Source organism: Oncorhynchus tshawytscha, linkage group LG10 (genome assembly GCF_018296145.1).
Source record: "Oncorhynchus tshawytscha isolate Ot180627B linkage group LG10, Otsh_v2.0, whole genome shotgun sequence".
Classification (NCBI taxonomy): Eukaryota; Metazoa; Chordata; class Actinopteri; order Salmoniformes; family Salmonidae; genus Oncorhynchus; species Oncorhynchus tshawytscha.
The window spans coordinates 22,620,230-22,637,585 of NC_056438.1; the positions used below are offsets into that span (position 1 = coordinate 22,620,230).

Genomic DNA, 17,356 nt, shown 5'->3' on the forward strand with positions numbered 1-17,356 from the left:
CCTATGGAGTGCACTACTTTAGACCAGGACCTTTTCTGGTTAAAAAAAAAAAAAAAAAGTAGTGCCTTATATTGTGAATAGTGTTCTATTTGGAGCACACAGTAAGATTAATTATTTAGTATGCCATTGCAGACTCAACCATGGAAGGAAAGGACTAGCCAGGTACTAGACCTTTATGTGCTTCAGACAACTTCTCTGACAATCAATGTCATGATGACATACAGTATGGGGTTGATATGACGGCGATAGTCAGAAGAGTTGGCTGAAGCATACACACTTAGAGACCAGACCTGGAATTACTGGAGTGCCTAATTTAGGGGAAAGTAATCAAAACTATTATTCCCTCCAAACATTGGAACTAGAAGCGATCTGCAGTATCAGCTACAGTATGTGGTTTCTGCATTCACATTAACAGTATGCTCTTTGTTCATAACAGTACAGTAGAACTACTTTACATCTTTTAAGAATGATTTTATACCTGTCCCGGTCAGGTTACCCCGCTGCGTTCGTTACATTTATACATATTCAATACAAATATCAACATGTTCATCTGAGAGCATAACGTTTCAGTGGCTCACCTGTAGAATGTCGTTTGGGGCAGTCCATACATCCAAGGCTGCAACTCCAGGTTGGGGTACTCCGCAAAAGGCGGGACGATGACGGAGAAGATGAGAGACAGGCAGACGAAGACAGCAGGCAGAATCACCTGTGTGACATAGATATGATGTCAGAATCAGCTGCAAAATGGCGCTTCTTTGCGCATTGCCTATTTTAGGTATCCTATCCTGTCAATACACTGTTGTGACACTGTCTCAACACGAGGCTGACACAATGCTTGTCATATGAGTTCATGACAATAACGGACTGTCCACATAACTCTGTAATGATACTAACAAAAGTTGGATATTTTCCATGTTAGGACAGTGTCATGGCTGGTCTGTCATTCATGTCATCATGTGACAGACGCTACATGCACGTCTTGCATACAGTGTACCGTTATAGTACAGTATGCTCTGTTATTAAGTTAATCTCATCTAATAGGGGGATATCTAAAATAATAGTGTGTGTTACGGCACCACTTTCACCAGCCAACCAAATGAACAGAGCATATTCCCCATAGAACTAGAAGAGAGATGTTTCATGTGTATGACCTAGGCTCCCTCAGGCTGCATCAGTGTTATTGCACAATCCAATTAGTAAATGCTGGGAGTGATAATTTGTCTTTGCACTTGTCATGTGCTTTCACTCAGATTGGAAATGTGTACTGCACTGCACTGAATAAGCATCATTCAAATTAAGTACAGTGCATTCAGAAAGTTTTCAGACCCCTTGACTTTTTCCACATTTTGTTACGTTACATTGTTTGTTTAAAAAAATATATATATTTTTAGAATAAAGCTGTAATGTAACAAAATGTGAAAAAAGGGGTCTAAATACTTTCCGAATGCACTGTATCATTGCCACAAATCTATTAACCGTGCTTGCAAGTGTGTATGTGTGTGCGTGTGGCGTGTGCGTCCGTGCCAGTGCCTGTGTGTGCCTGCTTGCGTAGTTGTGGAAGAGATGGGTGGGGAGAGTAATTCAAAATATCTACGGCTACAGTAATTACATCATCCTACCCCCATCATCAGCCCCAACCCCCACCCAATCTCTGTTACACTCCACAATGATAGGGATGCAAGTAATAAGACATGAGACCAAAACCTTTCATTATGCTCACCATGAACTTGTTATGGCTGTCATGCATGTGTAAGGAGTTTTATTAAACACTTTCAAACATCATCAATCGTCACCCACTTCGCTTTATTCTCTTTTCCACCATCGAAGCTCACTGCCACAATTTCCTCCCTTTCTCTCCCTCGTGGAAATGTTCCCTTTTCATTTCCGTTCTCGGAGCTGACTAAAAGTCAAAGACAGAATGCTCTTTAATCACTTGTACCGCTAGGTACTCCACTGAAGAGAGATGTTTGCTCAACTTGATTAATTGCATGCTGCAATTGCCGGAACCCGGAACCCATTCAAACAGTACAATACATTGGAAAAATGCTATGTAAATGAGTTCTATGTAAATGCAGGCACCGGAGAAGAAATAGTCCGCGTTTACTGAAAAGCGGCTTAATGAGACAATACGTAAGATGGAGGACAACAGAACACACACTCTGACTGTAATTGTGTGTGGCAGCTTGTAGTAGGTCTTCTGCAAACACCCCGCAAACAATGGAGAAAAGTCATTACGTTCACAATGTCAATGCACTCTATAGACTGAGTTTAGCAGCACACACTCAAGTTTGGTGAAACAATGAGTCTGATCTTTCTAAATGGGTACAATACAAACACCAAAACACAAATATTGTGTTTTGTGATTCACTGTAAAATGGCATTTTATTTGAGGGCAGACTGGCTTGTTGGCATAATACATTTGTTTTTGTGAATCAACTAGTGCAAAGCTGTCATCAAGGCAAAGGATGGCTACTTTGAAGAATATCAAATATCAAATATATTTAGATTTTCTTAACACATTTTTGGTAACTACATGATTCCATGTGTTATTTCATAGTTTTGATGTTTAAACTATCATCATACAATGTAGAAAATAGTACAAATATAGAAATTAATGAGTAGGTGTCCAAACTTTTGACTGGTACTGTACAGTATATGATATTCCTATAGTGTTCTATTTAATTCTATTCCATCAACAGGGATTTTGATAATCATCATAATCATGACACCTTGGTCTCAATCCAGACCGGTGTGGAATCAATGTAGAACAACGTAAGTAATATGTATTGCACTCTCCATATTATGTATCTGACCTGGGTTGTCAAGGTGATGCTACAGTATATACTGTACGATGTTGGCCATTAAAGGCTAATTGACAGGAAATAACAATGACTCGCGATAATAAATTAGACTAATTCACAAGTGCTAATAACAGAGACTCACTGCAATACGCAGGCTAATTTGATGACTAATAAGAAGAAATTGATGGGACATTTCAGAACACCAAAGAAAGCTACTTCAGGGGCCAAGTTTAAGGGTGTAACTTTGTTGCCATTGGTTACATATCTGAGAAGTCAAAGAGCAGCTCAGACCATCAATTAACTTTAATTATCCGAGTAAACCACAGGATAATAGCGAAACGGTGGAACAAAGAGACTGGAAGGTCAATGTCGTAGGAGTCTACAAAAACAAGACTGTCCTTTCATTTCCCTGTGAGTATGATGCCCTGACATTGACATGACATAATTCACATTTCAATGAAACTGTCCAAGTGATATGAGCTAAAAATTACAACATATGCTGAGTCATGGGTCTGGTTTCCCGCATTCAATGTTTCTTGTTTTTTTTAAGACGATTGTTCCTCAAGTGCAATGTTAATACCAATTGTCTGGCATAACACACAAAAGTGTCACTAGATATGACTTCACTTCACTTTGCCGCAAACTATCGGCTTTGTTCAAATTACACATTCACTCTTGGGAATGGCCAGCATCTCTTGGGGTGCACTGCAACAACATAGTTGAATTCTTATGAGAGGCTTGATTCATGACCCCCCCATTTTGAATCAAGCACGATACTTCCTGCCACAAGTAGCTTTCCCAAAAGGCATCACATTCAATCCCATGTACACACGCCGAGCTTCACCCGACACAGCCAATGAGCTCGCCTCCCCACCACCTCCATGAGCGTCCATCCCCTGACTTTCGTCCCCATAAATCACTTCCCTTTGAGTCTCACACCATCATCTCTTTTGAATTCCCCACCGGCTCTGCATGAAGAGATGCTCTTCACAATCAGCTGACAATGGGAGGTGTTTACATGATGGTCAGGCCCTTTTGTCAGTCCTGCAAGTGACATGAATGGGGGAGAAGAGAGGAGGAAGGAGGGAGGAGAGTAGCCCTGAAATAGTCTGCATCCCAATATTTCGTAGGGAACAACTTTTTCCACTAGAGCTCAAAATGAAACATATGGCAATATATCGGGAATAGGGTGCATTTTGGGAATCACTAACACTCCACACACACACACACCTCCCCTCGCTAACGCAACAGAGCGACGTCCGGGATTGACAGTGACTAATGGTGGGATCAGTATTACAGAGTTACAGGAGGAAGTGTGTTCTAGAACGCGGCAGGTGGTAGGTTTACACACGGGCAAGTGGAAGGAGCGGAGTGGTGCACTTTATGATTACGATGCCTTTGGAGTGTAATTAATTCAATGTCGTGGTATTATTCATCGCTGATGGGGTTACACCACGTCTATACACGTGTTATGAATACAGATTTTCATCTTTGTGATTAATAAGGGAGCAGAGCTCAAAATAAATGAGAAAAAGAACAACACATTCTCAGGTTGTAAGTCAACAATTGTGTATCATCTCTGATGAAAGAGAAATTGAAGGTGTCATGTAAATAGATAACCGTGTATTGGTTCTGACTGGAAATTAAAATGACCCACAAAACGATAGAGACACACACTTAATAGGCTAATAGCAACCTGTCAGTGAGCTAATTGTTATGATAATCTTATCTGATACATAACTCATTAAACCACATTATTAGCATATTCACAAATTAGGAAAAAAAACTCAAAACAAATCAGACAGTTCTCTGACTTTCAGGATCCTATGAATTTAAAGTGGAAACCGTTGTGGTGGGGAGACAAAGTTCACAGGGCTGGTGTGTGTGTGTGTGTGTGTGTGTGTGTGTGTGTGTGTGTGTGTGTGTGTGTGTGTGTGTGTGTGTGTGTGTGTGTGTGTGTTTTACATTACAGAGCATCTCTCAAAGTTGTGACGACCTCCGTCTCCTTGGCAACAGCTAGAGACTGACAAAATTCTTCAGATGAGATCAAATCTCCACTACCCTTAAGAAACTGATCATGCATATGCATATATATATATTGGTACTGAGCATTCAAATGTGTGTTGTCCCCTAAAACAAGTTCTCTCATTAGCTCATTTAATTTCTCCTCCACAGATTCTTTGGTTGGAAGTATTATCACATCCATTTATAAAACCACTTCCCTCCCACAGTGCAACCAATTTTTTACAATGTAAATTATTTTTTCAGGACAGTACAACACTAAATGGTATAATTAAGCAGTAAGGCATGGGGGGGGGTATATGGCCAATGTACCACAGCCAAGGACTGTTGTTAGGCACAATGCATTGTGGAGTGCCTGGACACAGCCCTTAGCCGTGGTATATTGGCCATATACTACAATCCCCAGAGATGCCTTATTGCTGTTATTAACTGGTTACCAAAGTAAAAACAGCAGTAAAAATAAATGTTTTTGTCATACGGGTACCACGGCTGTCAGCCAATCAGCATTCAGAGCTCGAACCACCCAGTTTATAACAGGGCATAGAGAACTATGGGGGTTATGTGTGGTCATTACCTGAGCAATGAGGCCTTTGCGGCTCCTGCGTGCATGGTGAAAGCGTTTGATGAAGAGGGCCAGGAACTGTCTCCGGATCAGTTCCCATCCCGTGATCACACTGGAGCCCTTCCCATTCACATTGGCCACTCTCTCCACATCTAAAATGGAAGGCATACAAAATATCTGCATTACTACAGTGCGCTTTCTGTAGAATAGGATTGTATGAAGTGAATTGATAACAATCTGTTAGGCTCTTGGGTTTGTAGGAAGTGAATACAAATTATTTAGCTTCTCCCATGGCGTAAAAAGGAACAAAAAACACAGTTATCAGTCTCCACTCAAAAGAGTAAAACAATCCCCACAAAAAAAGCAACCTCTTATCAGTCTCAAAAGTCCAACCAAAATATTTTTGACACAAAGCATATTCAAATGGTAAACCGGCATGTGATATTGAATTTGTTTCATAAATGGTCTTGCTCAGGGAGAAATAGCAAGTCGGGAGACATGTTCTGATACTATTGTATTGTGGAAAATGAAAACCTCCTGTGAGGAATATTAATTCATGTAATATTAATTTGGCTTTCCAAAATGGCCGCTAGTGTGGAAAAGCCACCTGTATGACAAATCAGCTGTCTTGGCAACCAAGGAGAGAAAGGAGCACGAATTGTCACAATGACTGACCTTTTGCATCTTCTCCAGAGTTAATTGTCAGAGAGCAGCAAATAATAAGGCTTTTTTTTGACATGAATGTGTGAGCTGCTGCAAGACGACAAGGCATTGACCCGGTATACATACCCTCCACTCTGCTAGTGAACTTCACTTTCATCTCGTCTTCAGCTGGATAGTAACAATAGACAGGGAGGACATAAAGAAAATGGATCATGACCATACATTACACTTAACCTTCCCTTCTCTATTTCAGAATAGGCTTATATACTTTTTAGTTTTTGACAATAACACTCAAAAGTTAACGGCGTACCACTTTTCCCAGGCATTTCGTCTGAAGTGTCCCCAACTTTGGTGAGGCTTTGCCGTTGCCTCTTGGATTCCCTTGAACTTCTTGTCTTGTCTCTTACCAAAGCTGCGTTGATAGCTGAAAGAATATACTGAAGATGAGTTGTTTTGGCTTAATCCGTCTACAGTTACGAATACCATACAGAAAGTACAGCAACCTGTATTGTGAACTATACGTTGCATTATTACTAGCTGTGGGCACTAATATGAATAATTTGATATGATATTGATATCGATATGATCAAGGTATATCGTCATATCCGTTTATGTTTCTTGGGACATCACGGTGGATGGGCTTCCCATTGCATTCAAATTAGTTGGGTAGGTTTAGGCTCCCAGAAGATTCACACCTGGCCCAATGGGGAGCGATCAGCAAGTAGTTGCCTGGACTCTCGAGAGAAAAAGTGAACATTCACACAGTTGCAATGCTTTTTTAATAAAACCAATACAAACTGATATCGTATCGATATTCCATATCAGTGCCCATCACTACACACTACTGTACGTAAAAACAGAAAACCCTAAAAGACTAGGGTTTTTAAGTAATTGTCAGATTTGAGATAAAATGCGAAGGTTGGCTGTAGGTTGAAAAGCAAAGTCCTTTGGTAATTGATCCAACAAGGAAAATGCTGTTGAGTTATACTAAATGAGTGCATAATCAATCAACACTAGTTCAATCAATGTAGTACAGAGAATCATTGAAAATCAAAGCAATACAGAAGACTCAATGATGTGTGTGTTCTAGTGGTTGTGTCGATACTTCATATAATCAGTCCACGATTAAACTATTTTACTAAATTGTTACATTTTAACCCCCCAAATTACAGTCAACCGCCATTTTACCTGGTATTTCCGCATCAACACCTGTGTCCTCTGCCACTTTGAGGAAAATCTGTGAGATGGAACACGGCATAATTACCATGATATGAAATGGCTTTTTTTTCCTCATCATTTTTCATCATTGAAGTGACCTCTATGTGTGTCTTAAACAAATGATCGACAACACTCCTGTAATTACAAAAACAAGGACTATCTTCATTACACTGATAAATAGTCCTCCTTCCCTCCTCCTGTATTACACACACACACGCATACACGCACACACACACACACACACACACACACAATTGAAAATACCACAGACTGACATCTCGTTTCCCTTCCTTAAGTAAATATGTGCAGTAGGTACCACCTGAATAACCTTGTGTCTGTTGAGAAGGAATTATTCACACTGCCTGCCAAGCTTCTTCATCTGCCCAAAATATCTGAGACATATTAGTTGTGTTTAACAACACTCACTTGGTGGTATGTACCTGCCTACATAATCCAACACTACCCTTGGCATAGTAAGCATTTGGTTAGTTCAGGAGAGCTCAGTGTATGTGTGTGTCTCGTCCGCCTCATACCTCCTCTAGTGTGGTATCTGAGATGCCGTAGTTGGTGACACCAATGTCGGCCATCTTAAGGTCCAGCTCTTTGAAGAGGAGGGCAAAGGTGCCATCCTTGGCCCCGCCATAGGGAAGGATGTAGGTGATCTCCTGGCCGATGCTCTCGAGGAACACCGCCTCGGGAACATGCCGACACACCACCTTACTGACATCTATGAGCGCAACATGGTGAAGAGAAACAGGAAGGATGATTTGGATGTATTGAAAAGGAATTGCAGGAAGGATGACATGGATATATTGAAAAGGAATTACAGGAAGGATGACATGGATATATTGAAAAGGAATTACAGGAAGGATGACATGGATATATTGAAAATGAATAACAGGAAGGATGACATGGATATATTGAAAATGAACAACAGGAAGGATGACATGGATATATTGAAAATGAATAACAGGAAGGATGACATGGATATATTGAAAATGAATAACAGGAAGGATGACATGGATATATTGAAAATGAACAACAGGAAGGATGACATGGATATATTGAAAATGAATAACAGGAAGGATGACATGGATATATTGAAAATAAATAACAGGAAGGATGACATGAATATATTGAAAATGAATAACAGGAAGGATGACATGGATATATTGAAAAGAACTTAAAGTATAATTGTTGTCCTTTATAATGACAAATGACAATAATAAAAAATAAGAAATTAAACCGTACAAGTCAATACACTGCATTTAAAATCATTGAGGCCAACACAAAAACATTCTACAACTCTTTTACTTTTTCAAAAGTGAGGTGAATCGGTGTCTCCTCAAGGGTCATATTCAGAGTTGAGATACAGTTGGTTTGTGAGTTTTGCAAAAACCAGCACCATGACAAGTATGGAAGATATTCGAGAAACGCAAGTGGATTTGAAATTCTACATTCCAAAGAGATACTGGAATTGCCATATCTTGTTAGTTCCTCATCATTATGATATCTAAAGAGCAAATCTCAAAATCAAACGTATTGCCCTTTATAGGGAATAGGGTTTCATTTGGTATGCACAGCCCAAGAAAACACCACCTACTCCATTGATCACATAGATAATTACAGCTGCTCAACCAAGCGAGGCTTTGGCTTTATGACGTCGGAAAGTGGATCGGCTTCACATGCTTTACACTTTTGCCTTAACAACCTCTTAAACGTAAGGGACCCTATTTGATTTGTTTTATTTGGTGTGACTTACTACCATATATGGGCATACAGTTTTATACAGGCAGGTGGAGCCGATGACCTCATTTCAAGATGGCTGCTACCGACATTCTGGTTAGCATTGTGAAGCAGAAACAAAATAAACATTGAGTACGTTGATACACACCGAAAGCCGGGACTTCATAGATCATTAGGATATCTCATTTGTCTGCCTGTGACCTACCGTTATTGATCACCATCCCCGAGAGTCAACATTTTTATTTTACACAATGTTTTCAAACAGCAAACATCTTACAATGTAAGCTTTGATTTGAGATATAGCTACATAGGGGGTTCTAAATTAATCCTTAGGTTGGAAGGAACAATGTTTTTTTTGCCAATGTTATCTGATGATGTATGACTTAATGGCAACGAATGTCGAATGTCCACCGAGTGACTAACTTTGCGCATCAAAAATATGATGTTGCCTGCTTACGCGCTGTAGGCATCCATTAAACAGGGGATTGGCCACTATGGCACCTTCACAGTCTTGTAGCCAATGAGAAGTTATCCAGGGATATGCAGTTGACCTGGGTGGGACAAACCAAGGCCTAGAACCTTTTATGCATAATGCTAACTATTACTACCTGGTACAGAGACGAGACTCACTGAGCACGCTACATTACATTACATTGTAAACAGATTTCATCACTTTAATTCCATCGCTTTAGCATAAAAGATGGCTGATGTATACCGACATAGAAGCTTTGAATAAAATACTGGAGTCGAACTCGGATCAGGGGAACGATATGGACAACGAGGATTTCGACTCAGCAGACGAAGATTGCTTTCTGGAAGGATCCACTTTTAGATCTGTAAGTAAATTATTTTCATGACTTTAAATAGCTCATTTACAATTATGGATTTCATTTTTTATGAGTTATCTGCTTTTTATGCTTTGGATTTAGTTTACATAGGCCTATGTAACAACTAATTTCAATGTCAAAATTATAAGTAGTTATTGTCTATGTTTCATATTAGTTCACTGTTTGCTGTAACTTTGGAGAGGCCACTAAACTCTCATGGCCATTGTTTATTTGTGGTTCTCACCTCTGCCTTTGTCTCCAAGGTATTACTGTTTTCATTGTGTGTCCTTCACACATTCTGTGTGAGTCACTGTAAAGATAGTGTATGATTGGTGTTTTTTCTTTACATCAATGCTATTTTGTAAATTTATTCAACTGTAATTCAATATATCCCTTTATTTTATTCAGGATGCAGAGGATTTGGATGATGACGTTTGTGAGCCACCCTTCCCCAGCCACCGGCCAGTCAAGGTCTTCAGGTGTCACGCCCTGACCATAGAGAGCTGTTTATTGTCTGTTGGTTGGGGCGTGATAGTGGCTAGGGTGGGTCATCTAGGTGATTAATGGTTTATGTAGGCCTGGTGTGGTTCCCAATCAGAGACAGCTGTTTATCGTTGTCTCTGATTGGGGATCATATTTAGGCAGCCATTGTGCTCATTGTGCTTTGTGGGATCTTGTCTACAAATAGTTGCCTGTGTGCACACAAGTAGCTTCACGTTTCGTTTGTGCTTGTTTGTTTTGTTTAGTGAGTTTCTATGAATTAAAATATGTGGAACTCTACGCACGCTGCACATTGGTCCGCTCGTTTTGACGATCGTGACAGCAGGGGGGAAGGAAGCTGTCCTGGAAACCTGTCCCCACTCTATCGTTCTAGCTCCCCACCTCCATCATCAGTGAAAACCGATTCTTGGCCATCAAACGTACTCTTCACATGAGTGACACACAAAAGTATCAGGAGAATGGTCAGAATAAGGGGACTGCAGGGTCTGATCGCCTTGCAAGAGTCAAGCCCCTTCATCATGACATGGTGCATGCAAAACTTACTTACAGCCTGCTCTAAAAAAAAAAAAATATATATATATATATATATATATATATATAGATGAGCGCATGGTTGCCTCAAAGACTAGAATTGGCTTGAAGCAATATATGAAAACTAAGCTGACCAATTGGGGCTACAAGCTCTTTGTGCTAGCGGATTCAGCCTCTGCCTACACATGGAACTTCTTAATCTATGAAGACAAGACGATCACACCCGTTGGGTAGGGCCTTAGTTATGACTCTGTCATGCAGCTGATGGACTTCCCCTTACTTGGCAGTGGGTACGAGCTCTTTGTGTAAATATTTTCTACTAGTCCCATGCTTTTCATAGGCGTCTTGAAAAAGACAATAGGGGCTGGTGGCACCATTTGTCCGAACAGAATTGGTTTCCCCAAGACCAAGGTAAACAACATGACAAAGACATCGGAGAGGGGGACCATACGTTGGATCAGGACTGACAAGCTGCTTTTTGTGAAATGTAAGGACACTAGGGAAATAACCATTCTCACCAGACAGCATAAGACATTTAATAACGACCATGTCTCAAGGGGGGTGAAAAATGCCAATGGGGCATGGGTGAGGAAGAACGTCCCCATTCCTGTGAAGGACTACAGTGCCAGCATAGGGGGTGTCAACATATCTGATGCTCTACTACCAGGTCCTCTACAAGACCAGGAAGTGGTATAAAGCTTTTTTTTACCACTTTGTGGACATTGCTACAGTAAAGGATTTAATTCTCCACAAGTAGATGGCCAAAGCAAAAGGTCAAACCCCTCTCTCACAGTTGGCCTTCCGAAAGCTGCTGGTGTTGGAAATGCCTGAATTGGTGGTCCAAAGCAACCTCACAACCATCACAAGACCCCCCACTCAAGGTGAGCGCCACTATCCAACATCCAACACACATGCCAAAAGACAAAAGGAAGAACTGCAAGCATTGCACAACACAGGGGGAGAAAAAGTGTGAAATGCCAGATCTTCAGGCCGAAATGCCAGTTCACTTTTTGTTTCCTGGCAGAGAGGGACTGCTTCAAAGACTATCACGACATGCACAAGCTATGGTGAAAGTGAAATCTAATCATCTACACCTGGGATGAGGTAATACAGTATTAGGGTTAGGTCAGACAATCCAGAAAATGTCAAGAACTTTGAAAGTTTCAATTGCAGTCGCAAAAACCATCAAGCGCTATGATGAAGCTGGCTCTCATGAGGACTACCACAGGAAAGGAAGTTACCTCTGCTGCAGAGGATAAGTTCCGTAGAGTTACCAGACTCTGCAGAAACTGCAGTCCAAATAAATGCTTCAGGGTTCAAGTAACAGACACATCTCAACATCAACTGTTCAGAGGAGAAGGTGTGAATCAGGCCTTCATGGTTTAATTGCTGCAAAGAAACCACTACTAAAGGAAACCAATAATAAGAAGAGACTTTCTTCGGCCAAGAAACACAAGCAATGGACATTAGACCGGTGGAAATCTGTCCTTTGGTCTGATGAGTCCAAAATTTTTGATTTTTGGTTCCTACCGCCGTGTCTTTGTGAGACACAGAGTAGGTGAACGGATGATCTCCGCATGTGTGGTTCCCACTGTGAAGCATGGAGTAGGAGGTGTGATGGTGTGGAGATGCTTTGCTGGTGACACGGTCAGTGATTTATTTAGAATTCAAGGCACCAGCATGGCTACCACAGCATTCTGCAGCGATACTCCATCTCTTTTTCGCTTAGTGGGAATGTTGTTTTTTTAACAGAACAATGACCGAAAACACACCTCCAGGCTGTGTAAGGGCTATTTGACCAAGATGAAGAGTGATGGAGTGCTGCATCAGATGACCTGGCCTCCACAATCACCCAACCTCAACCCAAATGAGATGGTTTGGGATGAGTTGGACTGCAGAGTGAAGAAAAAGCAGCCAACAAGTGCTTAACATATGTGGGAACTCATTCAAGACTGTTGGAAAAGCATTCCAGGGGAAGCTGGTTGAGAGAATTCCAAGAGTGCCAGCATGTGTGATCCATTTAAGGAAACAAGGCGTATGTCGCGGATCACTGCTTTACAGTAGAGCCACTTGAACATAAACTTTTTTCTTTATCAAAATGCATTTTTTTGGGCAGAAATGCCATCTCGAACATGTAAACTTTCATGTGCCTTAATAACAAACTTGTATGCCTTCTGTAAATAGGAATACAATTGATTATGAGCCTAGTTGGTTTAGCCACAGAAAAAGTCAGCAACCTTCCCGCTAGCCATGATTGGCACGAGATAATGAGTGGGCTGAACATGTCGAGAGTTGAGTTTGGATTGGTTTGCCATATAGCATTCTTCTGTCTATCTGAGCTTGTCAGTATGTGTAGGTGATCCTGTCTAACGCAGCATTAAAAAAATATATTACGTAGTAAAACTGCATGTGTTGCAGTTGTGTTCTGGAGGACCGAGTTTTGAAATCAGTGGAATTCATAGCTAAGGAGATGGAGAAAACACCTGTCTCTGGATTACATCTTCAAACTAAGGGCAACCATGGCATCTGTGACAGGACACATCCATCTATAATGTGTATGGGTAAGATAGTCTAGCTAGCTACATTTTCAGATATTATACATTTCTAATTTTGACAGAAAGTTGTTTCATTTCAAGTTAAAGTGTACAGTTAGCTAGTTAACGCTAGCTGGCTGCCTTCCTAGCTACAGTGCCTTGCGAAAGTATTCGGCCCCCTTGAACTTTGCGACCTTTTGCCACATTTCAGGCTTCAAACATAAAGATATAAAACTGTATTTTTTTTGTGAAGAATCAACAACAAGTGGGACACAATCATGAAGTGGAACGACATTTATTGGATATTTCAAACTTTTTTAACAAATCAAAAACTGAAAAATTGGGCGTGCAAAATTATTCAGCCCCTTTACTTTCAGTGCAGCAAACTCTCTCCAGAAGTTCAGTGAGGATCTCTGAATGATCCAATGTTGACCTAAATGACTAATGATGATAAATACAATCCACCTGTGTGTAATCAAGTCTCCGTATGAATGCACCTGCACTTTGATAGTCTCAGAGTTCCGTTAAAAGAGCAGAGAGCATCATGAAGAACAAAGATACTGTTGTGAAGAAGTTTAAAGCCGGATTTGGATACAAAAAGATTTCCCAAGCTTTAAACATCCAAAGGAGCACTGTGCAAGCGATAATATTGAAATGGAAGGAGTATCAGACCACTGCAAATCTACCAAGACCTGGCCGTCCCTCTAAACTTTCAGCTCATACAAGGAGAAGACTGATCAGAGATGCAGCCAAGAGGCCCATGATCACTCTGGATGAACTGCAGAGATCTACAGCTGAGGTGGGAGACTCTGTCCATAGGACAACAATCAGTCGTATATTGCACAAATCTGGCCTTTATGGAAGAGTGGCAAGAAGAAAGCCATTTCTTAAAGATATCCATAAAAAGTGTTGTTTAAAGTTTGCCACAAGCTACCTGGGAGACACACCAAACATGTGGAAGAAGGTGCTCTGGTCAGATGAATCCAAAATTGAACTTTTTGGCAACAATGCAAAACGTTATGTTTGGCGTAAAAGCAACACAGCTCATCACCCTGAACACACCATCCCCACTGTCAAACATGGTGGTGGCAGCATCATGGTTTGGGCCTGCTTTTCTTCAGCAGGGACAGTGAAGATGGTTAAAATTGATGGGAAGATGGATGGAGCCAAATACAGGACCATTCTGGAAGAAAACCTGATGGAGTCTGCAAAAGACCTGAGACTGGGATGGAGATTTGTCTTCCAACAAGACAATGATCCGAAACATAAAGCAAAATCTACAATGGAATGGTTCAAAAATAAACATATCCAGGTGGTAGAATGGACAAGTCAAAGTCCAGAACTGAATCCAATCGAGAATCTGTGGAAAGAACTGAAAACTGCTGTTCACAAATCTCCATCCAACCTCACTGAGCTCGAGCTGTTTTGCAAGGAGGAATGGGAAAAAAATTCAGTCTCTCGATGTGCAAAACTGATAGAGACATACCCCAAGCGACTTACAGCTGTAATCGCAGCAAAAGGTGGCGCTACAAAGTATTAACTTAAGGGGGCTGAATAATTTTGCACGCCCTATTTTTCAGTTTTTGATTTGTTAAAAAAGTTTGAAATATCCAATAAATGTCGTTCCACTTCATGATTGTGTCCCACTTGTTGTTGATTCTTCACAAAAAAATACAGTTTTATATCTTTATGTTTGAAGCCTGAAATGTGGCAAAAGGTCGCAAAGTTCAAGGGGGCCGAATACTTTCGCAAGGCACTGTAACATTACGTGTATGATCTTATTATTCATATCTCAGAGCCATTTGCTTGGCTATTTATAGACTAATGTTAGCTAGCTAACATTGAATCTGGTTGGTTAGCTACCTGCAGAATCATGCAGGGTAGTAACATCAGGAGTTGGGATTATGGTTCATTGTTTAGCTAGCTAGCTAGCTACATGTCTTACCAAAATTTGATAGATGTAACATTAGCTGGTAAATTCACTGTGGCTATCTACTCCCATTTCAGACCACAGGTAAGATAGCCTAGCAGGCAAAATTTTCAGATATTACACATTTCTAATTTTGACAAAGTTTATTCATTTCAAGTTAAAGTGTACTGTTAGCTTCCTAGCTAACGTTAGCTGGCTGGCTTGCAAGCTAACATTACATGTATGTCCTTATTATTCGTATCTCAGAGCCATATGCTTGGCTATTTATATTCTAATGTAAGCTAGCTAACATTGAACCTGGTTGGTTAGCTACCTGCAGATTCATGCAGGGTAGTAACGTCATGAGTTGGGATTGTGGTTCATTGTTAAGCTTGTTAACTTCACTAGGGTAGCGGCACTATTTTCACTTCCGGATGAAAAGCGTCCCCAAAGTAAACTGCCACCTACTAAGGCCCAGAAGCTAGGATATGCATGTAGTTGGTAGATTTGGATAGAAAACACTCTAAAATAATGTCTGTGATTATAACAGAACTGATTTGGCTGGCAAAAACCAGATAGAAATCCATCCAGGAAGTGGGATTTTTTAAATGTTTGTAGTTTTCTATTGAATGCCATTAGAGTATCCATAGACTTAGGACTCAAATTGCACTTCCTATGGCTTCCACTAGATGTCAACAGTCTTTAGAAATGGTTTCAGGCTTGTATTCTGAAAAATGAGTGAGTAAGACCTCTCTGAATGAGTGGACACCGCAGTGGCCCAGAGATTTTTCCATACGCACGACTGAGAGCGCGCCTTTCTTGTTTACCTTTTATATTGACAACGTTATTGTCCGGTTGAAATATTATGACTAAAAACAACCTGAGGATTGATTATAAACATCGTTTGACATGTTTCTACGAACTTTAAGGATACTATTTGGATACATCTGCATGTTGTGACTGCATTTAACGGAGGTTTTTGGATATAAACATGGACTTTATCGAACAAAATGAACATTTATTGAGTAAATGGGAGTCTTGTGAGTGCAAGATCATCAAAGGTAAGTGATTAATGGTATCACTATTTCTGACTTGTGTAACTCTTCTACTTGGCTGGTTACTGTTTGTAAGGATTTGTCTGCTGGGTGCTGTTCTCAGATAATCGCACTGTATGCTTTCGCCATAAAGCCTTTTTGAAATCTGACACCGTGGTTGGATTAACAAGAAGTTCATCTTTAAACCCATGTATAACACTTGTATGTTTTATTAATTTTTAGAATGAGTATTTCTGTTTTTGAATTTGGCACGCTGCAATATCACTGGATGTTGGCCAGGTGGGATGCTAGTGAGGTTAACAAAAGACTCCACTATGCAAGTAACTATTCAGGTGCGTTCGCATATTCAGTCTGGCCATATACTCCTAATTCAGAGCACTCTCGTCTGTGTGTGCCATAGCGCAGAATAACTGATGAATTTAGGAATGCTCAACACCTGTTGAATATGGCCGGTGTCAGTAAACGTTGGCACAAAAGCGTAATTAAATTGTTGCCAGCAGCACAGTTAGTCATCAACCCTCTGGATAACATGAAAACAACGTAACCAGCTCTGCTAGGGTGAGTAAAATGGTCAGAGTTTGGGTGGGTGCTAAAGCTGAAGAGGGTGTGAACAATGCTGAATGGGTGTAGACAAAGGAGAGCTCTCCAGTAGGTACCAAAACATTCAAAGGCCATTTTCTCAAAAGTGACGTTACAAGTTAATCAACTTTCAAGGCAGAATTACTTTCTCATTGTTCCTCAAATGCAGTTTAAGATAAACCGTTTTGTAGCTTGTGTCTCTGCTTTTATTCAATGTAAAACACAATTTCAACATTTGCTACATAAGGTGGTTGGTCACATTGTGGGAACTCCTTCAATTCTGTTGGAAAGACATTCGTCATGAAGCTGATTGAGAGAATGCGAAGAGTGTGCAAAGCTGTCATCAAGGCAAAGAGTGGCTACTTTGAAGAATCTAAAATATATTTTGATTAGTGTAACACTTTTGTG

At 40.5% G+C, this 17,356-nt stretch overlaps 1 protein-coding gene across 3 annotated transcripts in view; it reads right to left on the reverse strand.

Annotated features, from left to right (window-relative positions):
* The window catches only part of LOC112259966 (phospholipid-transporting ATPase ABCA1), a 247,860-nt gene that overhangs the window by 106,488 nt on the left and 124,016 nt on the right, over positions 1–17,356 (reverse strand). For all 3 annotated transcript variants that reach the window (XM_042328357.1, XM_024434680.2, XM_024434681.2), the window contains exons 25-30: positions 7,800–7,993; positions 7,237–7,285; positions 6,359–6,472; positions 6,175–6,216; positions 5,398–5,537; positions 579–706 (exon numbers count right to left, since the gene is read on the reverse strand). In XM_042328357.1, the coding sequence (XP_042184291.1) occupies positions 579–706; positions 5,398–5,537; positions 6,175–6,216; positions 6,359–6,472; positions 7,237–7,285; positions 7,800–7,993 (667 nt within the window). The remainder of the gene's footprint in view (positions 1–578; positions 707–5,397; positions 5,538–6,174; positions 6,217–6,358; positions 6,473–7,236; positions 7,286–7,799; positions 7,994–17,356) is intronic.